Source organism: Canis lupus, chromosome 31 (assembly GCF_011100685.1).
Source record: "Canis lupus familiaris isolate Mischka breed German Shepherd chromosome 31, alternate assembly UU_Cfam_GSD_1.0, whole genome shotgun sequence".
NCBI lineage: Eukaryota > Metazoa > Chordata > Mammalia > Carnivora > Canidae > Canis > Canis lupus.
Genome location: NC_049252.1, coordinates 32,297,619 through 32,322,815, shown reverse-complemented (window position 1 = coordinate 32,322,815; position 25,197 = coordinate 32,297,619). Strand labels below are relative to the sequence as shown.

Below are 25,197 nucleotides of genomic sequence, written 5' to 3'. Positions count from 1 at the left end.
CCCAGGCCTCAGCAAACAATGGCTTGGCTTAGGGGTGTTTTGTACAGCCTCAGCCATAAATGGTTTTTATACTTTTGGAGGTTATAAAAACAAACAAAACCAAGTAAGATGCAATGGAAGCCTACAAAGCCTAAACCTTTTATTATCTAGTTCTTTATAAAGGAGATGTGCTGACTACTGGCTCTGGCCAAATGGTTCTGAGCCGCTTTTCTGCCTGATGCACCAGCGACCATGGGTGCACTTTCTTTCATCATGGTGGCTCTCCGAGATGGTGGTAATCACTCCAAGTAGGCTCCAAGTTAAGATCCACTGATTTAACCCTGCCCACTCATTTTTTAAAATTTTATGTACTTAAGTAATCTCTACATCCAATGTGGGGCTTAAAATCACAATCCCAAGATCAAGAGTCGAGTGCTCCTCTAAGTCAGGGAGGTGCCCCCTGACACTCATATTTAGATAAACTGAAAACAAATTATGCCTCCCTTTAGAATATGGAGATATAATATGTGTTGAGACTTTCAGAAAATTCATTTTTAAACAGATGATAGTATAACCCTTAAAATCCCTTATTTATTCAGAATGGATTTTTACTTTTAGTGACAAATGGAAACATTTTCAAGATACCACTGCTCTCACTCTAAAAGCAAGAACAAGCCAGGCAGGTAGGCCACAAATCATTTCATTTAAAAAACCCATTAAGAGTATCATGGACCAAATGAACCAGAACTAACTAAATCCCTGAAAATGAGAAGCCCTTCTTGGGAAAGAAGAGATGTAAGGTAGGAGGAGAAACAAATGACAGAGGTCTGGGTAAGAAGAATCCAACACAACTCTGCCGATTTGTGGTGGTGTGCATGGACACAAGGCGGGGGGGGGGGGGGGGGGGGCAGACAGACACAGCCCAGAGGGGAGGCCCCACGGCCCTGCAAGACTGGAGACAGAGCACCGGACGGGGAGAGACAGCCTGAGGCACAGACAGGAACAGGCTATTAGCTGAGCAATAAGGCATCCAGAGCGCTCAGGTCTCCACACACACTGCTTAAAACCTATGAAGACAGTGAAGAGCTGAATCTAAGTTGAGCAGACAAAGCCAAGTCCAGATTCAGCTTAACTACAAAGGAGACTGACTCAGTCCCATACTACTGCCAGACAGAAGGAGAGGTGAGTCTCTTTCCGGAAGGAAGTAAGATTTACTTCCGTCTCAACTATTCTTAAATACAAAGTCTGGCATACACTTAAAAAAATTACAGACCCAAGAAATGTTTAAAAGATGGGTCCATAATCAAGTAAAAAAATTAGAAGACTCATGTAAATAAATGACCCAGATGTTGAAACTGGCAGACAGGCATTATTAATAACTAGGACAAATAGGTTAAAAAAGTTAGTTCAAAAAGGTGGACATGTTTGAATAAAAGGGGGATTTCAGGAGACAAAATGAAAACTATATTAAAAAAAAAGAGAGAGAAGAGGGGTTCCTGGGTGGAACAGCAGGTTGAGCATGTGAGTCTTGGTTATGGCTGAGGTCATGATCCCAGGGTCCTGAGACCTAGCCCATGTTGGGCTCTGCACCCAACGTGGAGCATGCTTAAGATTCTCTCTCCCTCTGCCCCTCTGCCTGCACCCCCACGTGTTTTCTCTATACATACATAAAGAAAAGTGGAAATGTTAGAACTAAAATACGCAATATCGGAAATAAAGAATTCACTTAATAATTGTAACCTAAGACTGGGCTCAGCAGAAGAAAAAAACTAAGTGAATCAAAAGTCAGAGTAAAGAAACTATACGAACTGAAACATAAAAAGAAAACAGGATGAATAAACCAGAGACCTTGGAGATAATGTTGTGCACCGTAACATACATTTAAGTAGAGATTTATAGAAGATGACAGAAACAGAATATTTGAAAAGATAATGTCTGAAGAGATTCAAAAACTGATGAAAGAGATCAACCCACTGACCCAAGAACTCAGCATATTCTAAGGAAAATACATATGAAGAAAACTAAACCCAGGGACACAAGAGTCGACTTACTGAAGAACTGAAAATAAAGAGAACATCAAAATCAGCTGGAGAGGGAAAAACTACATACAGAATGCTTAGAAAAACTACTGGCTTCTCAGCAGAAACAACGGAATACCAAAAACAATGTCATTAACATCTTTAAACAATGTCATATTATCTTTTTTCTTTTGCTCAAATATCAACCTAGAATTCTGTATCCATGGAAATTTCCATATCTTCCTTAAGAAGGTAAAGATATTTTCAGATAAATAACTGCTGAAAGAAATCACCACCAAAAGTTATTCACTGTAAAATCAGAAAGTTAGAGGAAGTTGTGTTCTGAAGGAAAAATAAAACCAGCTGGAAGCCAGGAACTGCAAAAAGGGATCAAGAATTTCACAGGTGAACAGAAGAGATCATCTTATTATCTTTACTTTTTGTGTGTTTTAAAATGTCTTTAAAAGTCATTTTTTATTTAAAGCAGTCCAGTTGTTTGTTGTGAGGGCTGTAACACATGCAAAAGTGATATATGATGGCAAGTGCACAAGAGGTGTAGAGTTAGGCAAAAGCACACAGTTAATTACATGGTTTATCAAGTGATATTAGATGAATGCCAAGTGATCAGTTAAAGATGCATATAACAGTAAAAATTACACACAGGGGCGCCAAGGTGGCTGAGTCAGTTAAGCATCTGCCTTTGGCTCAGGTTATGATCCTGGGGTCCTGGGATCAAGCCCCATGTCAGGCTTCCTGCTCAGTGGGGAGTCTGTTTTTCCCCTTTCTCATGCTCCCTCTCCCATTCAAATAAACAAACAAATCTTTTTAAAAAAATTAAAAAATAAAAATTATAGAGTAATAGCTAAAAAGTCAATAGAGGAAATAAAATATAGATAGTATTTCATGAACCCAAAAGAAGACAGGAAAGAAGGAATGGGAGGAAAGGAGGTAAGACAAACAGAGTACAAATAAGACAACAGTTTAAAACTTAAACTCTGCAGCTGCCATCATGAACGACACAGTAACTATCCGGACCAGGAAGTTCATGACCAACCAACTGCTTCAGCGGAAACAGATGGTCATTGATGTTCTTCACCCCGGGAAGGCAACAGTACCTAAGACAGAAATTCGGGAAAAACTAGCCAAAATGTACAAGACCACACCAGATGTCATATTTGTATTTGGATTCAGAACCCATTTTGGTGGTGGCAAGACAACTGGCTTTGGCATGATTTATGATTCCTTGGATTATGCAAAGAAAAATGAACCCGAACATAGATTTGCAAGACGTGGCCTGTATGAGAAGAAAAAGACTTCAAGAAAACAGAGCAAAGAATTCAAAAACAGAATGAAGAAAGTCAGGGGAGGACTGCAACAGCCAACGTTGGTGCTGGCAAAAAGTGAGCTGGAGATTGGACAACAGAAGGAGTAAAGATTCTGCAGTGGCTTTATCTGTGGTGATTGTGCAGATTTTTCTTGAGAGGATTAATAAACTAAGAACACTAAAAAAAATAAATAAATAAAACCTAAACTCTAGGCTTTTTAATGAATAATTAAATAGGTTCAAAATGCATCATGAAAGAAAGAGACTAACTGGATTAAAAGACATGACCAATTTATGTTGCACACAAGAGTCATACTTCATATGCAAAAGTATAGGCAGACTTGAAGTTAAAGGGGAGGAAAAATATAGACTTTGAGAATGTGAATAAGAAAGTTGGTATAGATACAGTAATATTGGACAAATCAGACTTCAAGATAAAAATATTACCAGAGATAAAGAGGGACATTTCACCATAGTAAAAAAGTGAGTTTATCACAAAGTCACAACAACACTTAGGTACACCTACCCAAGGGTACAACAATGGGTACACCTACAAAGAGAGCTTCAAAACACATAAAGCAACTAAAGGGAGAGTAAGAAAAATCCAGAATTATCACTAAAGATTAACATTCCTCTCTGTCACAGAGAGACAAAGGATGTAAAAGGTATCAAAAAAAAAAAAAAAAAAAAAGAAAAGAAAAGAAAAGAAAAGAAAAAAGAAGAAATCAAACAACCTGACCTATACTGACATTTGTAGACCCTACACCAAATAAATGAATAAAATACAATTCCTCGCAGGTGCACACAGAACATTCACTGAGAGATTACCTGCTATATTATAAAATAAATGTGAATGAATTTAAAGGAGTGAAATAATGTTTTGTTTTTTTTTTTTACCATGATGCTACTGTATTAGAGATCAGTTAGCAATAAGATTATCTGAAAATCCTCAAATATTTTGAAATTATATAACAACATTCTAAATAACAATGAAGCAACAAAAAAAAAAAATCACAAGGGAAATTAGAAATGTTTTAAAATCATTGAGAGGGATCCCTGGGTGGCGCAGCGGTTTGGCGCCTGCCTTTGGCCCAGGGCGCGATCCTGGAGGCCCGGGATCGAATCCCACATCGGGCTCCCGGTGCATGGAGCCTGCTTCTCCCTCTGCCTGTGTCTCTGCCTCTCTCTCTCTCTCTCTGTGACTGTCATAAATAAAAAAAATAAAAATAAAATAAAGTGTGGTGATCTTTAAAAAAAATAAAATAAAATCATTGAGAGTTAAAACAGATCAAAAGTTGCTACATGCAGCTAAAACAGTGATTAGAGGGAAATTTATGACATTAAATGCAATGAGAAAAAAGTTTTAAATAAATGATCTAAGCTTCTACCTTCAGAAACTAGAAAAAGCAAATTTAACCTAAAGCAAGGAGAAGAAGAAATAATAAAGAGAAGAATCAATGAAATAGAAACAGGACTGTAAACAACAGTAAAAACGAAACAAAAAAACTGGTTGTTTGGAAAGATCAGTAAGTTTGCCAAACCACTAGCAATAGAGGGAAAAAAGGAGAAAACAGAATGACCAACATTAGGAGCAAAAGAGACACTACCACTGTAGATCCTCTAGAAATCACACAGATAATAATGAAATATTATGGGTAATTTTATGCTAACAAAGCCAACAACTTAGATAAAGACAAGTTTCTTGAAATACATACCTACCAAAATTGACTCAAAAAGAAAATCTGAATAGCCACATATTTATAAAAAAATACATGAGCTACAATTAATAACTTTCTACCAAACACCCCCACTCATTATAGCTTCATAGATGAACTCTATTAAACATTTACAAAAGAAATGACAATCTTATACAAATTCTTTCAGAAAAATCAAGAAAGAATACTTCCCAAAAGTTTTATGAGATCAGCATAATCCTGAGATCAATACCCAATGAAGGTATTATATATAAAATTTTAGACAAATATCCATTTAATGACAAAATTCCTACCAATATAGACTAAGAAACTGAACCTACTAATACAAAAGAAGATAGTTTATCAATTGAGGCCAAGTATGGCTTATCATAGGTTGAGCTCAATATTCTGAAAGTTCATATATTTTACTACATAACAAGAGAAAAACCATATGATCATCTCTATAGGTGCAGAAAGCATGTGACAACTTTCAAAACCCACTCATGATTTAGAAAAACAAACAAGCAACACAAGTCTCTAAAAACACAGAAACTACTACTTCAACTCATAGAGAGCTACAAGAAATATAGCACCATATTTAAAAATATTGAATAAATGTATGCTTTTCCCACAGGATTGAGAAAATGGGAAGATGTCTGGTCTCACCATGACTACTCAACATACAGAGGCTCCAGCCAGTATAAAAAAACAACAAACAAAGCATATAGATTGAAAGAATAAAACTGTTCATTTGCGGAGGATATAATTAAATAGAAAGTCCTACAGAATCTAAAAACAAAAAACTAGAATAGGTAAATTTAGCAACGTCTTAGGATACAGAGTTAACATACAGAGAAATAAAACTCAGTTCTATTTCCACATATCTGCAATGAGAAATTAGAAAATGATACTTTAAACACGATACCTAAATAGCATCAAAAAATTAAAAATTAACAAAATATGCCTGAGACTTCTGTACAAAACACTACAAAATACCGCTGAAAAAAATTAAAGACTAAATGGAGAAAACCAGGTTCACAGACTGGAAAACCAATACTGTTAAAATGTCCATTCTCCTGCATGGAATCTCAAATGCAAGTGCAATAGAAATTCCAGCAAGATTTTGGGTACAAATTTATAAGCGGATTCTAAAATTTGTAGGTAAATAAAAAGGACCTAGAGAATAGAAAAAAAAAAAAAAACAATTGAAACAAAAAAAGAGCTGATGGATTTACACTACTTGAATGTGAAAGACTCACCATACAGCTACAAAATTGGCACTGTGGTACTGGTTCAGGGCTGATAAACCAAAGCAACAAAATAGGGTGCAAATATAGACCCACACATAAAAGAGAAATTTGCTTTGGACAAAAGCTCCCAGATCAATAGGTAAAGGAAACAGCCCAACAAATGATGCTACAACTCCTTAGGTAAGCATCTGGAAATGTGAACATCCACTCCTAACCTCATTCCATATTCAGGACTTAATTCAAGATGAACCACAGAACTCTAATCATAAAAACTAGGATCAAAAAATCTTTAAAAGAAAACACAGAATACCCTCACAAACTTGAGGGAAGCAAAGATGTCTTAGGATACAAAAACAACTAGTATTCATAAAATACAGTTGATAAATTTAATTTCATTGACATTACATTTTCCCCCTCATGAAAAGATATCACTAAAAGAAATAGGTAAACCATAGTCTAGGAAAAAATACTGACACATGTGACAAAGGACTTATATCCATTATATGTACAAAACTCCTATATCTCAATAATTAAACTCAATAATAAATGAGTAAAAGACTAGAAAGATATCACCAAAAATATATGAATGGTTAATAAGCACATATTATTAATCATGGAGAAATAGAAGTATAATGACTATACAAATCCATTATGGCTAATTTCAAAAAGACCAACCATATCAAACAGTGAGGATGTCCTACAACTGGAACCCTCCTCATACATTGTAGGGATGTAGAATGATGAAAATTTAGAGAACTGTATTTTCTCATGAAGGTAAACACACATATATCCTATGATCTGGCAACTCTACCTCTAGGTAATGACCCAAAGAAATGAAAACACATGTGCACAAAAGATTTATACAGTACCCACTACCCTTATTCATAATAGGTCCAAATCGGAAACAACTCAATGTCCACTGATAAACTAATATAGATAAATTGCACTATTTTCATTCAGTAGAATGTTATGAAGTAATAAACAAAATAACTTTTTGAAACACCTAACAGGGATGAATTTCCAAAAACAATGTTTGTTAAGTGAAGAAAGCAAAATAATAAATACTATAGGATTACATTTATATGAATTTTGCCTATGAATAGGCAAAGCTAACCTATGGTAATAGTGGAGGTGGGATGGGATGACAAAAGAGTCACAACAGGACTTTTAGGGTGAGGGGAATATTCCGTATCTTGTTTTAGGTAGTATTTACATTGCTGTACGTAAGATTAAAACAAAACAAACACTTAAGGTATGCCTATGTTGTACAAAAATTATACTTTAACAAAACAGAACCTTAATTCTTCATCCACCTCCCTCACTAAAAAAAAACACATATAGTAGATATAGATTTCATTACCAAGAAGCTAAAATGGGCTCTTGAAACACACGTTGAGAAATTAAAAGTAAAATAAAATCACTGAGAAAATAAACACAAATCCAATGAGAACACGTGCAACTCAATTTATACTTATGCTTAAATTCCCTAGTGCATCCTTTATAATGTAAACATTTGGTTATGGATTTGATGTTTCTGTCGTTGCAAAATTTACTTCTATTCAAAAACAAAATAGTTATTTTATATTTTAAAAATTAAGTTTCTTAAGTCAGTTGCTAATTGCAGCTAAGGAAATCTCATAAAACCTATAGTTAATATGTATTAAATGCAGGTTATGATACTCACTTTCAATTTTAAAAAGGGAAAAGATTTCTCTTTTCATTTCTGAAATGCCTCCCCAAATAATTTTTTAAAATACTCATAGCTCAATTTGGGAGAAATGAAAGGTTACAGCCCATAGTGGCTTAACTGTGGTTTTATAAGACAGGGATATGAATGGGATGGGATGAATGTTTTATTTAGAAAAAAGAAACAACAGGCAGAAGGAAAAAAAAAAACACTTCAAAATGGAGAAAGTAGTAGCCTGTATTGCACAGAGATAAGAACTATAAAGGAGGTTTCATATCCTCCACCCTAATTCCAATCAACTGGTAGGAGCTACTTTAAATGCTGGGGAAACTAAGAAGGATTCCGAGGAGGCTGTGTTTTGGTTGAAGGGGAAAGGGGCCAGGCCTGAGAAGCTACCGATGTGGATGAAGGCAAAAGGACTCAGGAGGCTTGCATGGCATTACCCACCCCTTTCTTAAGGGGAGTGGGCACAATTCAGCTGCCAGATACTCCATTACCTGGAACTTTAATAAATAAAGCAGAATGCAGTAGGTTACAAATCAGCTGGGAAACCCTTAATTACAGATATATTTTTAAATATTCTAAAGAAAATCATTCGATAATGAAAGTTGAGACTCCACAGCTACATGAAGGTGAATTAAAGCAAACAACCATCATCTTCAGTTCACTGGAAATGACACCTGGTGGCAGCATCGCTAAAATGCAAGGGCAAAATAAAACTTGGAGCAAAAATAAAATCTCCTAAATATTAAGAATGCAAAACTAGAATCACAAGGTGTCTGGTATACATATCACATACAACCAGATATTTATATATGACATTCATTTTATACTAGAAATAAGCTAGATCACAACATACGATTATTTTCAGATACATAAAACAAAAAGTAAATCAAGATGCAAAATTGCTATCATTTACTCTGTTAAACTGACATCACTTAAGGATCTGAAAAAACTTCTCAGCTAAAAGAAGATTACTAAAACAAACTTAGTGATTTGAAAACCTCACTTTGAGTATTTTGGAGATTTGACATTCCTGCTATCCATGCCACTGACCTAAGAATAAGAATCTCCAGGAATCTATCCAATGACTCTCTAAGTCAGTTCATATTCTTGTCACAAATTGCCTAAGTCAAAAATCCCTTCCCCCCCAACTGAAAAAAAAAAAAAAAAAAAGGCGATTTACTGCAATTATGACCTCTGTTGCTCACAGCTGCGGTACTGTTAACTGGGACTTCATCACAGACCCACACTGTGAGGAAAAAAGGTCAAACTGACGGATTCTACTGCCGCAATGAGGCATGGTGGTTTGATTGGCTGTCTCACAAAGCAGACACAGAGTTTTCAAAATGAAGCCTTAACTCTGACCATGAAACAAACACTGGTCCAAACAGACACATCAGGTCAAACTACACCCACCATCTAAAGAAGCATACACCAACGTTATTAATCAAACTGTTAACTGAAACACGGATTTCAAGTGATGCAAGATGAGCTACAGAAAGAAAGACTGCTCTCGTAAAATAAGTAACAAAGACTCAAAAAACAAAGTTTCCCTATTTTACCCGTTTTCCATCTTTGGTCTTCTTTAAGTTCCAAGTGCCATCTGGCAACTTCTCAAAGAACTTTCTTGCTTTTGGTGCTTGGTCAAGAATATGAGCAGGTGGGATACTCAGAACTTCCACTATTTTATTCATCTGATCTACCTGTATTGAAAATAAAAATTAAAAAGCCTGTAACTTCCACTGTAGTACATCCTAATTCTGTTCATCCATCCATCCATTCATTCATTCCTGAATTATAAACAAACAGAGTACCTCCCGAGTGTCAGGCACACCTCCAGGCACTGAGCATACAATCATGAACAAAAGAGAAACTCCCTGTCGCCCTGCAGTCCCCTCATGCCATACAGGACAGGGCAGACAATTAAACACATAAAATCAAATAACCATCAAAAAAAAAAAAAAAATCCCAGAGGCTTAATAAAGTGTGGACCGAATAAAGTATATTTTTAAGCACAGATTCATTCGCTCAAATACAAGTGTCTACTACATGCTAGAAACCATACACAGAGCAATAAATAAAACAGATAAAAATCACTGCCAAAAAGTTGGTATCATAGAGGGAAGAGATCAATAATAGACAAATACACAGTTAAATATATTTTGTCCATGGCAACTAAGACCTATGGAGGAAGGAAAAGGGATGGAGAGTGACAGGGTACTGTCATCCACTGGTACTAGAGGATCACGGAGAAGACGGAGGAGCTGAAGATCTGTGGCCAGGAGGGAAGAGCCACATGCCCCCTGGGGAAGGGCCTCTAAGGCACAGGGAAGAACTAATGCAAAGGCCTCAGTTAGTCTGGGCCTGTGGCTACTGTTTCCAAGGGACCACAGAGTAAGGCTGTGTGCTGGCAGAGAAAGTAAGGGAGGCAACACTGCACAGAGGAGGCAGGAGGTAGAGGGAGTGGGGGGATTTTCGAGCCACTCAAAGGACTTGGATTTTACAATGAATAAAATGGAAGCCACTGAAGTTTCAGGTGATTTAAGAGAATATAATTGTATTTTATAACGAAACATTATCAAACACACACTATGCCAGTTACTGCCCATGAGTGGCTCACAACCTATAGTTCGAGTGAATTAGCAAGATGGAAGGGACAGGTTTCTGATACGATACTAACAGCTATATAACCCAGTATAAGTAAGTCATTAAATTTCGTTGGCCATTCTCTCTTATTTATAAATGCATGGACTGATCAAGATCTGTAATGCGTAACTTTTCTTTAAAAAATGAAAACTTCACAAGGTTTTAAACCAATGAAAGGCCAATTCCTCTGACTGCCAGAGAGTATGACTCTCCCATGCCCTCCTAGGCACTGGCTCTGATCCCCAAACATCTTCTAAGAACATAGACTGAAAACCCATGAATTAGAATAATTACACATAGTGTGTAGCTCTAAAATTCTATCATCTTAATTCACCCTCAATTATTCAGATCAAATACCCAATTTAAGGCTACTGGTCATCACTTCTTTATTCCAAATCATATTCTCAAAATTTACACAGTGATGTTTACATTGTTTTCAGAGTGTCCCTCAGGCCTTTTATCATTATTTTTGTTATACTGAAAATCTGTAAAATATAAATCAAAAGGCTTAACATTTTCTAAACTAACTTACTGTTCTTACCAGCAAATTAAAAAATCTCACCCCCATCTCAAAATCCTAAATTCCCCATTAGGATAATTGAAAAAATTTAAAAATGGATAAATGCAAATTAAAGACTGACCCAACATTTGAATATTTAAATTGGTAAGTAGGCATCTTTTTCTAAAAAACAATTTTCAGATTACACTGTCACAGATTACAATCAAAAACAAACTGTGAAAAAAGAGTTTTGAAAGCAATCCATTATATACCTCATTGGCTCCACTGAACAGAGGTTCTCCAGTGTGCATTTCAACCAAAATACACCCAAGGGACCACATATCGATAGCAAGGTCGTAAGGCATTCCCAGCAGCACCTCTGGAGACCGGTAAAAGCGACTCTGAATGTACTGGTATATCTGAAATACATGTCAGTATCATGTTAATTCCAGCATAAGTTTTGTTTAATTATGCTCAACGCTGAAGTACATCTATCTAATATTACCAGAAAAAGTAACCACCTATCCCCTGAATTTAGGTTCTGTTGACAGCTTTCAACTTGCTACTACAAATAATGTTTAAATAACTAAACACTTCAAGAGAGCAGTTACTCTTGACTGTGAAATGCAAAACATACACAATTCAAGTCCTTCCATTTATTCCAATCCTAACTGGTAATCAAAATACACACCTTTAAAACAAATAATTATGCCTCATCAGAAAAAAGATTATTATTGAAAACCGTTTGTTTCCCTATTAATTCTTCTTTCCTGCTCCGGCTGGCATTTGGTTAACCATAAATTTAAGGCCTCAATTGTATCTAAATTAACCTAAAGAATGTTTTTTAGCATTAAGTCAAATAGACTCAGTACAACGTAAATGAAAATTCAGATGTACTAACCACACAGATAAATTGGAAAAACAACTGGGAGTCGTTTCTGACCAATCACTTCTTCCCTATACTGTCCCCTTCCACCTCAATCTAAGGCCTCTTAGAAAAAGAAAATCTTGAAATGGATAATTTTCAATGAAGTAATCGAGAATATCTTGAAAGACCAATTCATCTTCCCTTAGCCCCTGTAAATTTGTATCTAGAAATATCATGAAAGCAAAGAAAGTTTTATTTAAAAAGAGAAAGAAACAAACAAAATCCTAATTAAACATCCTCACTTAACACTCAAACTAGGCAGCCATCAATCAGCATGGTGCTGCTTTCTCATGAATACTTTTGTGGCTCCCATCTAAAACTCCAGCCAAATCTCCAAGAGTAATCTGATGCCCCCATAAGCTGGTCACCTCAACCTTAATGCTGTATCAGAGTGAAGAAACTGAAATTCAAAAGGGCCAGGAGGAAGTTACTACATTTCCAAGTTTCTATAGGCCAACAGCATCGGTAAAGCCCCAAAGACTCCCTACTACTGAGATCGTCTTATTGCACAGCTTCTGCAAGAAGTCTGTTTCTCACCTATTCCGTCTGGTTATCTCCAACGCTGTGCACCTAAATCCCCTGAAATACACCAGCCCTGCCACCTTCTGAGACTGAGACTGTAGATCTAGGGTAAGGCCACCACATGTGTATTTTAGAAAGGACCTCTCATTCTAATCTGATAAACCCACATAGTTTAAACCTCACTGAGCTAAAGGGTTAATTGTCTTAGTTTGGCTGGTGAGACATAATAGTATTTGGTATTAGTACAGAACATATGATTTTATTTAAAAGGGGGGGAAATTTTTCCAAATCCAAATCCATTCAAAGGACTCTCAAGATGGGCATGTGTTTTCCACTCACGATATACTTTACCCACATGAACAACTATGCACATCTTCTGATTTTCAGGGGCATCTGAAACTGCAAACTTTGCTTTCTAATCCTTCAATTTATCTCAGTGATTTACAGAACACTGCTACCATGAGTAAGTTGCAGAAAAAAAAAAGCCAGATAACCCTGTGAGCTGACTATAAATCTTCATGATTAAAATAACCAGCCATATTTAAAACATGGGGAAAAAACTGCACAGGACAAGACTCTCACTAATTTGGAAAAAAGAAAACTAGAAAGCCAATACATAATAGTATCTGAATGTTAGTTGTGGTTTTTCATGTTTTTCCCCCAAGAAATGCAGTTTCAGCACTTTCAAGTAAACAGGAACAGGGTTCAAAAACGAACAAAATATTATTAAATGATTTTAATTCCTTTCAAGAAAAGAGTAACCTATCACTTCTGTTTTATATGTGCAACACTGTTAAGAGTAGCTTTTGTAACACTAGAAAGAAGAGCAGGAAAAATCTGGTTTCTTAGCTAAACCTGAATCTATTTATTGCTACAGATAGGTCTGTTTTTAGCAGTCTGAGGAAAACCAGTTAGGACACGTGTCAAAATTTATATAGGGAAAAAGAGACTTACATTTATTTATCAAAACAAGTATGTCTAACCAACTGTGTAATTTCTGTACTATATCACCATGTGTAATGCAAAATAACCTATACTGTAACACATCAGTTTTTAAAGAAAACATTTATTTTGATCTACCTTTCAAGAAGTATTTCATAGCACAGATTCAGTGTTCTAGTACTGGGAAATCCCCAAATTCATACTAAACCCGTTACTTACAGAATATAGCTACAAATCACCTAATATTTAATTCACTCATCTCCTATTCTCTCTCCCTTTTAGGCATACATGACTTTTTTTTTCAAATCCACTTTTAAAAAACTAATACCTTCTAATTCAGAATCTTATATTTGCATTTTAAGAGAGATTTCCCTCACAATAGGCTTAACACAATGTGATTCAAGCGGCACATTTTAAATAGAACCATCCTGAAATTATTTCCAAATTAGATATAAATAATAACACTTCAATATCTAACAACACTATTTTATTTAATTGTCTTAATTCCCAAGTCCTAAAATATACTTACCCTCTGCCCCAACTGACAAGAACTGCCAAAGTCAACGATCTTGATTGCACTGCGTTTGGGGTTACAAAGAAGGATATTCTCAGGTTTTAAGTCACAGTGAATGATACTAAGTTCTGGAGTCGCGAGGAAAAGCAGTGCAGTGCACATCTGCTGTGCAAACTTTCGTGTTAGGTTCAAAGAGACACCTCGAAAATTGGTGTTCCTCAACAAGTCATAGAGGTTGTAGGACAGCATTTCAAAAACTAAACAGAGATGGTTTCGAAACATAAAGTGGCGTTTCAAATGCACTGAAAGAGAAAAAAAAGTTTCATTTTAAATTATACACACCAATAAAATGAGACTAATGTATGCACGAACTCTCAAACAATCTACAACATTTCAATGTCAAATGGAGAGTGAAAATCAAGTTAAAATTTGGAGATCGGCATTCTGCAATAATAGCACAATCTATAATCAGGAATATCTAAATTGTTTGTCTGCTGAATTAAACAGGTGTGGTATCTGCCAATAAGCAATATAATGTTAGAAGTACCACCAAAACGTTTTGTTTAAAAAAAAAAATGAAGTCAGATCTGGAAACACAAGTAGCAAAGTGACAAACAGAACTGAGAATACTTCAGTAACTTTATGCTCACTTCTACAAGAACGCATTTTTTACTTCCTGAGAGCCCAACCTCAAAACTTCATCTAAGCTCCACCCACGGGGATCTCCAGGTTGTGACAGTGCCGTACTTGGCAGCTCTCTCTGGGAAGGCTTTCCGGCTCTGATACATATCCACATTCCGCTGTGCTGAGCCTTACATCTCACTAGTAATTTCCTGCAACAATTGTCAAAGGAAGACATAGATCTTTTTTTCTTTTAGGCAAATACAGCAAATATTTGAAAAGCATGCTTTACAAGATATTAGAGTTCATAATCAAGGCATCTGATTATGTTCATCAAGCTGGTATATGGGATATCTTGTGCAAAACAGAAGGTCTGGGGAAACTTGAAAATGAAGCTCAATCACAAGAATAAATTATAAGACTTATGAATGAAAAAAGAGTGTAAGAAGCCATTACATGCGATCACTGTTGACCCTCTAAAAAGGCTTAATACTCACTAAATTGTTTCAAAGATTGTGCTTTTAGTACTAACACTGACTGCACATCAGATGAGGTCATTCAATAAAGTAGAGTGCTGCCCTTCCCTGTAAAAATCTTATATATACCAAACTGAACCCTTGTAACTCAACTGGAATGACATAAAACCACCATCTGTCAAGGTTACCTTCATTTTGGTCTTTTAGTTTCATAAAAACAAAAGTTTCTCTACAGATCTATCTGGAACTAACTATGGTGGTATTCGATGTCTGGTCCCTGAGAAAGGGGGAATACACTGTGTTGTCCTGGACTGCCTTTACCCCTGAGTAGTACAGCAGTGCATGATTGTTTTTACATCATTCTTGATACATATGATCCAAAGTTAGGATAAAGAACAATACAAATACTAAATGACTCTACAGGAGTCTACAGTACAACTCAACACTCAACAAATAAAAAGAATCTTTAAAGGTTACATAAGAATGTACAATATCTGCTCTTAATAATCACTGAGGTTCACAGGTTTAATATTAAAAACAGCTCCACATGCAATAAAGACCCCCCAGAGGGGATCCCTGGGTGGCTCAGCGGTTTGGCACCTGCCTTCAGCCCAGGACATGATCCTGGAGTCACGGGATAGAGTTCCCCCTGCTTCTCCCTCTGCCTGTGTCTCTGTTTCTCTCTCTCTCTGTGTCTCTCATGAATAAATAAATAAAATCTTAAAAAAAAAAAAAAAAAAAAGGACCCCCAGAGACATGGTCAAGAGTTTTATTTTGATTAGATAGTAGCCACAAAAAGAATGCAAAAAAGTAACTGATGTCAGAATTCCAATGTAATTATAAAAATTCTTTTAAGAAGCTCTGTGATTAGGGGCACCTGAGTGGCTTTGTGGTTGAGCGTCTGCCTTTAGAACAAGTCATGATCCCAGAGTTCTGGGATTGAGTCCCACATGGGGAGCCTGCTTCTCCCTCTGCCTATGTCTCTGCCTGTCTCTCTCTCTCTGTGTCTCTCATTGATAAACAAATAAAATATTAAAAAAAAATAAAAAAGAAGCAGCAGCAGCTCTGTGATTAGAAAGTTCTACAGTGGGGGCGCCTGGCTAGCACAGTCAGTAAAGCACCCAACTCTTGATCTCAGGGTCACGAGTTCAAACCCCACATTGGGCATGGAGCCTACTCAAAAAAAGAAAGTTCTTCCAATGGAAGATCAATCTACTTGGTTCCACTTGACTTCCCAATTCATTATTCATTTACTGAGTATCTATCTACAATGTGCTGAGCTAAAGACACTGTCAAAGAAATTTCAAGCACAAATATATTTACCTATCTTTTTAACTGAACTTTGGGGATAATGGAGGGTCAGCAAGACTCTGTTCTAGGCGTAAACTGAATTTTCTTTTAACTAGATCAAGGCAGGTATCAATAATCCAGGTGAGAAATTATGCTCATGGTAAAGCAGTAGACTTTTTTAAAAGTTTCAACAACTTAAGATTACAAAACTCATTCAAATGAATTATATTTCTCAATCACTTCAAAACAAAAGTTATTTAATCATAAAATAATAATATGACTCTGTGACATCTTAAATTTAAGTATCAACTCTCCCAGCAAGGCTAGATCTAAATCTAAAGTTCTTGTTTGTTTTCCAATACAGAATCTCAGTTTCTTGAGACATTGTGCATTGACCACCTGCCTATATAAGAACTTAGAAAAATAACTCACCCCAAAAAATACCAATCATGATTAATGCAACAAATCATCATTAAAGTCAGTTTATTAAAAACAAAAATGACAGGTATTATTATATACAACTGAGTGGCTAACATTTATTGAATACTTACTATATATGTGCCATGTTTTCTTTCAATAAGGCTGAATTAAAATGTTACAAATAATGCTATCAACGTTTTCTCTACTACTTAAGCACTCAAAATACAACACACAAGAATGAGGAGGAAAAACTGGGGAGGCATGTCCAGAGATTACTTTTTAAGTCAAGTATCCTTCAAATGTCCTTCTTGTGCTTCTAAATTCTAAAGTCCCTTGAATGGAAACAGGCTCAAACTCACACTAAGTTATGACTGTTATAACACTTACTGTTCAGTGACTATGAAAAGGTTTTAAATACAAATGTTATTACTAGGGATTATATCATAACTTCAGAGAACAAACTAAGCAAGAAAAATTAATACTGTAAGTTCATTTTATGGTAACACTGGGGAATGAAGGGTGTTCATAAATGAAATCTAATCTTGGTATCTGAACCTTACACTTTTAAACACTCTTTTTTTTTGTTTGTTTGTTTCCACTATTTGGGACAGACTCAAGTACCATAATGCCCTACTTATTCGTAAAAAGGCATTTGTTAAATAAAATTTAGCCTCATGTTTATCAGGCAGAGTTGCTATGTATACATGCCTACAGGAACTTATATAGTTAGTTGATTCTAAGGGTCTCGATACTAAAATTGATGGCATCTTATATTTATACTCAGCAACAATTTGTTTCTTAGTGGCACACAGAATAATGTGGTCTTACAATCACTGGCATCATAGATTTGACTGAGAATGGTACTAAAGAAGGTAGAATTATTGATGTTATGCCCAAATATCAACTGATCCTAGACTTCACTATATATATATATATATATATATTTTTTTTTTTTTTTAAGATTTTACTTATTTGAGAGACAGAGAAAGAGAGTGCATGAGGAAGGGCAGAGGGAGAGAAAGAAGCAGGCTTGCCACTGAGCAGGCAGGGAGCTAGGCTGAATCCCAGGACCCTGAGATCACCCTGAGCTGAAGGCTGATGCTTAACCCACTGAGCCACCCTAAATGCCCCTAGACTTTACTGTTTTCATAATTCTATCTCCTTTTTGTTTTCAGGAAGGCAATGAAACACAGAATCTAGATTTAGGCACAAGTTAGGTTCAGATGCTGCAGGGCCTTGGGACCTTGGGTATAAACGGTCTATGATATAAGGATTCCCCCACTTTCCTTACCGGACTGCTGTGACTATTACAGATGATGGAGAAAAGCACAAGGAATAGGAGTTTATTTAATAGTGGCTATTACCTCTCTTCTGTTGTAGTAAGTCTTAACAGCTTCTAATGCTGCCAAACTGACAAAGCCTGGGGAGGAGCCTGAGATCGTGGCTCAGACATTCCAAAACGGGTTCTGTAATAGGTTAGCTTACCTCTAATTTCTAAGCTATATTAGAAACGGCTGAAGTTACCCAAAAGAGGATTCCTGGATAAAAGTACATCACTATAGGAAACAAATGGCACTAGTAAGTTGCAAAATATGACACTATTCTTGTTTCTAAATTATAGACCACTTGGAATGCACATTCCCCAAGATTTAGATTACTGCCACTTCAAGTAACTTATGCTCCAAAAGAAATAAACAGTTGAATTTTTAATCTATCACTTTAAGATAATTTCAACATATTTTCATATAAAAATAACCATTAACTTAAACTTCTGGTCCATGTGAGGGCACATGGCTTTGTTTACCTATGTAGTATTTCATTTCAGTGTCATGTTTGTTCATGAGCTCAAGAAGTCGCACTTCTATCTGGGCTTGATTCAGAAAAGCCTTCTTGTTCTTTATTATTTTAATGGCAACCCATTCTTGCTCCACACGATCATATGCCTTTACAACCTAAAAGAGAAAAAAGACGAATAATTATCTTACTTCATTAATGGCGACAATTTCACAACATTTTACAATTAATCCATTTATTTATAGACTGATTTATTTATTCATGAGAGACACAGAGAAAGAGGCAGAGACACAGGCAGACGGAGAAGCAGGCTCCCTGCAGGGAGCCCGATGCGGAACTTGATCCCAGATCCTGGGATCATACCCTGAGCCAAAGGCAGACGCTCAACTACTGAGCCACCCAGGCATCCCTTACAATTAACTTTAATTATATATTTATCCAATTCTTATTTTTCTGACCTCCATAAGTAGAGGATGACCTATTCCTTTCCATTCAATATCATCCACTTACTACTTTAATAGTCCATTTTAAGTCAATCTATTCTTCTTTTTTAAAGATTTTATTTATTTGAGAGAGAGAGCACACATGCATGAGCATGAGTAGGGGGAGGCACAGAGGGAAAGGGAGAAGCAGACTCCCCGCTGAGCAGGGAATGACTGGCACTCAGGGCCAATAACAGGACGCCAAGATCACGACCTGAGCTGAAGGCAGATGCTTAACCAATTTAGCTACCCAGACGCCCCAAAGTCAGTCTTTTCAATTAAATTTCTTTTGTGTCCTTACAGTATTTCTAAATATCCAATATTGTTTTCTTTTAACAAAAGCTAGACTAACTCTTTTCCTACAGAAATAAGTTATAAATCTTGACAAGTGCTTTGGTTTCTTACCTTACTGAATAACAGTGTAAAACAATTCTAATTGTTCTTTTAATGGGAGAAAAAAGCTAGTTTAAATCTCAAGTATACGTGTAAAATATTTAAAAGGTTCTAAGTAATTTGAAAAATGTGGATAACTTGCTAACCTTAAATTAGATTTTCATAAATTAAAACACAGGTATATAACAAAAGACAAATCTAACACAAATGACCAGGAAAGTTCCATGATATATGTTAAAAGCCATAATTACTTGGTCTTGACAGTTACAGAATCAATGTCAAGGAAACTGGAGTGCTCATGAGCAAATTACCTTGTACACCTCTCATTTTAATTTTACTCATTTAAAGGAGTTTCATATTATTTACAAAGAAATTTACAAAAAAATCAGAAAAATCAATGCATAGATAAAACTATCCACAAATCACAACCACTATAACTAATCAAATGTTAATTTATATTAATATATGTAGTCTCAATAGGCAATAGTTTTATCCACTTTCTAGCACATTCAGAAAGTGTGGAGATGTAGGCAGAACTCCAAGTGATTTCAATGTGTTTGCTGAGTCCCACTAGAGAAGAAAAGAATGGAATGCATGTTCCAAGATTTTTATCAGTCAAGGTTAGATATATGGTCAATGACAGATTATAAATGGTTCAGTTACAAATCAAATTAGAATGAAAAATGCAGGGCAGCCCCGGTGGCGCGGTGGTTTAGTGCCGCCTGCAGCCCGGGGTGTGATCCTGGAGACCCGGGATCAAGTCCCATGTCAGCCTCCCTGCATGGAGCCTGCTTCTCCCTCTGCCTGTGTCTCTGCCTCTCTCTCTCTCTCTTTCTCTCTCTCGGTCTCTCATGAATAAATAAATAAAATCTTAAAAAAAAAAAAAAAGAATGAAAAATGCAATTATTTCTGGTTTCACCCAATTCCAAAAAATACTATCTATTGTCTTTAAAATCAGAGATTACCCATGTAAACATCTGACCAAGTGGTTTTGATATTCTTCTGTTTCACTGACTATATTGACAGCGCCAAGAGTTGCAGTTCTATGTCCAGATCCCAATGGTCTCCAGGACAAAGGCCACTAACAGGGGCCCAGCTATTTACTGACTTAGCAAATAGTTAACTGGTTAAATACTAAAGCAATGGTTTTCGACCCTGAATCACACATTCAACAGGCAGTTTGAAAAAATACAAATGCCCAGGATCCAGTCACAGAGATTCTGATTTAATTGGTTTAGAGCTTAGGCACCATTCCTCTCCACTACCACCACTCCCACCCCCGAAAGCTCCCTGGGAAATTTCAATGTGCAATCAGGACTGGTAACAACCACTGGCTAAAGTAATGAAGGGGCCTCTTATTTGACAAGGGTCTGGCGAAGAGTTGAGAGGAAGTCTGACCAAGACAGAATAGAAGACATTACTCTGAATGACAGGTCCAGAATGTGAACCCCCCTCAGCCTAAGGAAGGCATGAGTCTGACCTGATGAAATGGGGTGCGATTTCAAATAGGCCTCTATCTTCAAAGGTCTAAATATTCTCACTTGCTTTTTGGAATTAAAGTATAAGAAAATTAGAGTGAAAGGGAAGAGAAAAACATCATTCTGAACTCAAAGACTAAATAATAGGGAAAACTGAAAAAAGGAACACAAAATTTAGAGAGTCAGCAATATGGCCACAACTTTCATGGTGGACAACACAAAAGTTGAAAAACGTCCTGTTGAAGGCAATTGCCTCAATGGGTGGTGTAACTTTCAAGATGGAGACAGCAATCCCTCTATGTAGGGTGCTTACCACCTTACTAAAAGCTGGGCCTCAGAAATGCCTCTCCTTAAGAGAATAGCAGAAGCTATTTCTGACAAAAAAGTATTATTTCATAAAGAGGGACTCCCAAAATACTGAGAAACGCTGACTCAAAGAAAAAGAGCTTACTAATCAAGAAAAAGTTTCCCGAGTTATATAAAATTACTGAAATTCCTTGAACTCATTGAAAGAGGCAGGTATCTTATGCAGGTGACAATGAGGCTTGTAGAACCACACCAGAATTACCGAGGCCTCCTAGCAACCTTTTATCTCCTTATAAGTTGAAGAGCTGCGATTTTTCTGGGTCTACACCTGTGGCTACTAACAACCTATAATATACTTTTTGTCCCAAGCATGATCAGACTGACACACGAAGAATTTTCCCTCATAGTATGAAAAAAGGCATATTTTGCTTTCTCTCAGGGCAGAAACAGGTATATAAGAACATGCAGGTTCCATACTTTTAAAAATTCCAAAACAAATAAAAAAAAGGTAGTTTGGGAAAAGTCATTTTGAACCCCATTCTATCCTCACCACTGAGAAGTCAGAAGTGTTTGGACTCCAGGCGAACAATGGACTCACAGCACAAAGTTGGCAAGGCAAAGGAGACTGAGATCAACAGTAAACCACACCTCACACCAAACAGAGCTCAGTGACTTGAGATAGGACTGACAAGGGGGAGCAGCTGGGGGGTCCCCAGCCAGGGAAAAAGTTTCTTAAAGGTGCAAGGAGAACAAAACAAAAACAAAACAACAAACAAACAAACAAACAAAAAAAAACCCAAGGAGGTGTGATGCCTCTCTGGTCTAAGCACAGCTGATCCAAGAGACGGACGTATTTATGGTTTTGTGCTGTGTAGTGAGCCTGGGTGGGCAAGTGAAGAAGAGAGAGCTATGAGCGGAGAGGCAGCCAGGAATGGAGAGAAAGACCAGGCCTCTCAGAGAGTCCCTTCCTTGCTCTTCTCGCTAGAAGCTGCTGAATGAGTCTTTCCATCACAGACAACCCCATCCCAGTATCAGCCATGCTGGTGCTATGAGAAGAGGAAGAGGAAATCCTAAAGACCATCTGCCCACTTCAAAGCCTGACAATAGGAGATAAATTGAAAGAAAAACCCAGGGCACAGCTCCCTGGGTTTCCCAGCCTCCAAAAAAGTGACAGGGCACCTGCTGTGTCAAGTAAACTCTCTTCTTTTTGAAGAGGAGTATCAGACAGGAAGGTAAATATTTCTAGCATTCACAACCAAGAATCGTCCCCAGACTACAAAAGGGGCAAAGCCACCTATTAGTGATTACAATCTACCATTCAGTCATTAGTAAGGTAAGTACTAGGTAGCTCTAGAAAGTAAACATGGACAAGAAGAGTCTCATGGAGCTTTTAGAGCTGATGTAGTTTTACTAGCTTTAAAGAACTATGATAATCCAAATACTCATGTATCCATTGTTTACATATATTTACAAACACTGAAAGCGTACTACTGAGGGAAAGGTGTAAAAACACAATTCACTAGGAAGTTCTAATTTAGGAAATTCAGCATTTTTCATTAAATTACCTGTCCAAAGGAACCTTTGCCAATCAAGGAGTCAATTTCGTAACGATCCATCCACTTCTCTCCGTTTTTTACAATATAATCATAGTTATCATCATCATAACCATCATTGTAAACCTTCCGCTCCTTCTTATGACTAGAATCGTCTCCCTGGCCCTGTTGGTGTCTTCGCTTCTTTTTTGCATAGTAAACCTGAAAGGAGAGTATAGAGTGTTAACTGTATAATTTAAATCTTTGGGGGTTAGTGGGAGGCGTATATATGTATGTGTCTGTGTGTGTTTATACACATACACACACATATAGACACACACACACAACACAGATCGAGTGAGACAAGTCTACCATCAGAAGGAAACGGATGAATTTTTATTCTTTATAACAAATACAAAAAATGAAATAAAGAATTTTCTATAGTTGCTATTTAAATTACATAATAACGGTGATAAATAACCAATGAAAAATGTTTCCACTGAAATTCACTTTTAAATTATACTATTTGTACATTTTATAAATAGATGTTATGTGACTAGTGCAAAGTAGCCCATTCAAGAAGACTTAACAGGGCTTGATTTACATTTAGTTCTTAAACTAGGGTATAATTTGTGTACAATGAGGTGGCAAAGCTCTTAAGAGTGTAATATGAGGGATTTCCTGGGGGGTGGGGGGTGGGGGGTGGGGAATAGATGCTGATGTAACCAGCAAATGCCAAATCAAATAAAGAGCATTTTTATCCTCCTATCAATATCCTGCATACCCTCTGCCCGTCCATCTCTATTCTAAAGGCAAAAAGTTTTAAGAATTCAAAGTTTAGATACATATGAACTGTATTAATACAAAAGGCTCTCGGAGACATGCCTGGTTTTTAAGCCTATAAACAAAGTAAGAATGAAAATCAGCCACTCCCCCTCCCTTTCCCCACACAAAGGCCATAAATTCTGTGGTTGATCAGTTATTTTCCTCCTATCTGTTTTTCTTACAAAATTGTTTCTAAGACCAGTAAAAAATAACTGGTAGATTAGGCAATCATCCAAGTAATTGGTAACTATCAGGAAATTATAAAGTTTATTCGGCAGAGAATAACATCAGAAAAACTCTAGATTACAAGGCGGCAAAACAGTTAAAAACAAGCTTCAACAAAGCTACTGTTAAACTCTTGTTTCACCACAGCTTAACAATACCTTTTTGTTAACAATTTACCAGATATTAACAAACTGATATGAATAAACTGTTAATAATTTATCAGATTTTTCAGGTAATCAAAAGCTAGTTTGGCACACTTTTCTAACAAATCAGTTGTGTACAAAATCCAACTCGGAAATGTTCCTCACTGAGTTCATTTTAATCTTATCTTGCCACATTGCTACAGTAATATTAACGATACTGGCATTAAGCAGCATCAAACTGCGGTAGAATTTACATATACATAGGAACATCCTTTTAAACCAGCTCTAGAGCTGATATATCATAAGCCTTTAGTAGGATAGAGTGTATGAATCCCATGAAGAGGAAAGGAAGCAAAGGTACATCCACTCTTCTCCAGAAAAGCTCATTTCATAATTAATTACAGAGCTACAGCTGAGCCTAGAAGCAAATGGCAATCAAGCCAAAGGTCTAAGACACCAGAAAAAAATTTATGGAAGGGAAAAGCCAAATTGGAATGAGAGTAATTCAAAGTGCTATGTCTTTTTCTATCTACATTCACCAAAAAGGCTTTCGAATCTCTTACAATAAAAGAACACACATAAAAATTAGATATATCAAATAAACTACGCCAAATGCTTGTTAACTTGGGTATTAAACAGATCTCTGAGCTTCTGACATCCATGGCAAAAATAGAAACAGAAAATAAAATTTGCTTAAATATAAAAATTTAACCAAAACTCTAACATGCATAATTTTACAGTGTATTTATTCTCTCCCTTTCTTCTTTTGGAGAGAAGTTATTACAAAAATAATATCTTAGCATATATTACATACAACTTTAAGAAAAGAGAGAAGTTATCCACAATTTTCTTAATTTTTGGCAGTCCCCGTTAATGTGTCTATTTTCCTTTACATGATTATAATTACGTATAAATCATTAACTTACCAATAATCATCAATCTCACAATCACTGGGAATGAAGTTTAATATGTTTAAAAAGGCCACAAAATAACTTCTCTTTCCTGCTCTACTGTAAGATACACTATTAAAACAAATCAATGGTCTTACCTCATTAATATGCTTATATGTTTTGATCAAGTCAACAGAAAGTTTTCTCAGGGGAGCAGTTGCTGGATCACGGAAGGTTTGGGGCATCCGCCTCTGTAACATGACAATATCAGGCATCACCTTAAATAGACAGAAAAGACTAGCACTTTAACTATACT

At 36.4% G+C, this 25,197-nt stretch overlaps 1 protein-coding gene and 1 pseudogene across 3 annotated transcripts in view; one reads left to right on the top strand and one right to left on the bottom strand.

Annotated features, from left to right (window-relative positions):
• DYRK1A (dual specificity tyrosine phosphorylation regulated kinase 1A) overlaps window positions 1-25,197 on the bottom strand; it is a 146,595-nt gene that overhangs the window by 9,881 nt on the left and 111,517 nt on the right. For 2 of the 3 annotated variants that reach the window (XM_038581475.1, XM_038581477.1), the window contains 6 exons: window positions 25,040-25,159; window positions 22,832-23,020; window positions 18,618-18,765; window positions 14,022-14,308; window positions 11,373-11,519; window positions 9,518-9,658 (listed from right to left, as the gene is read on the bottom strand). In XM_038581475.1, the coding sequence (XP_038437403.1) occupies window positions 9,518-9,658; window positions 11,373-11,519; window positions 14,022-14,308; window positions 18,618-18,765; window positions 22,832-23,020; window positions 25,040-25,159 (1,032 nt within the window). The remainder of the gene's footprint in view (window positions 1-9,517; window positions 9,659-11,372; window positions 11,520-14,021; window positions 14,309-18,617; window positions 18,766-22,831; window positions 23,021-25,039; window positions 25,160-25,197) is intronic. The other variant, XM_038581476.1, reaches the window with a different exon arrangement.
• LOC608052 lies at window positions 2,998-3,401 on the top strand (annotated as a pseudogene).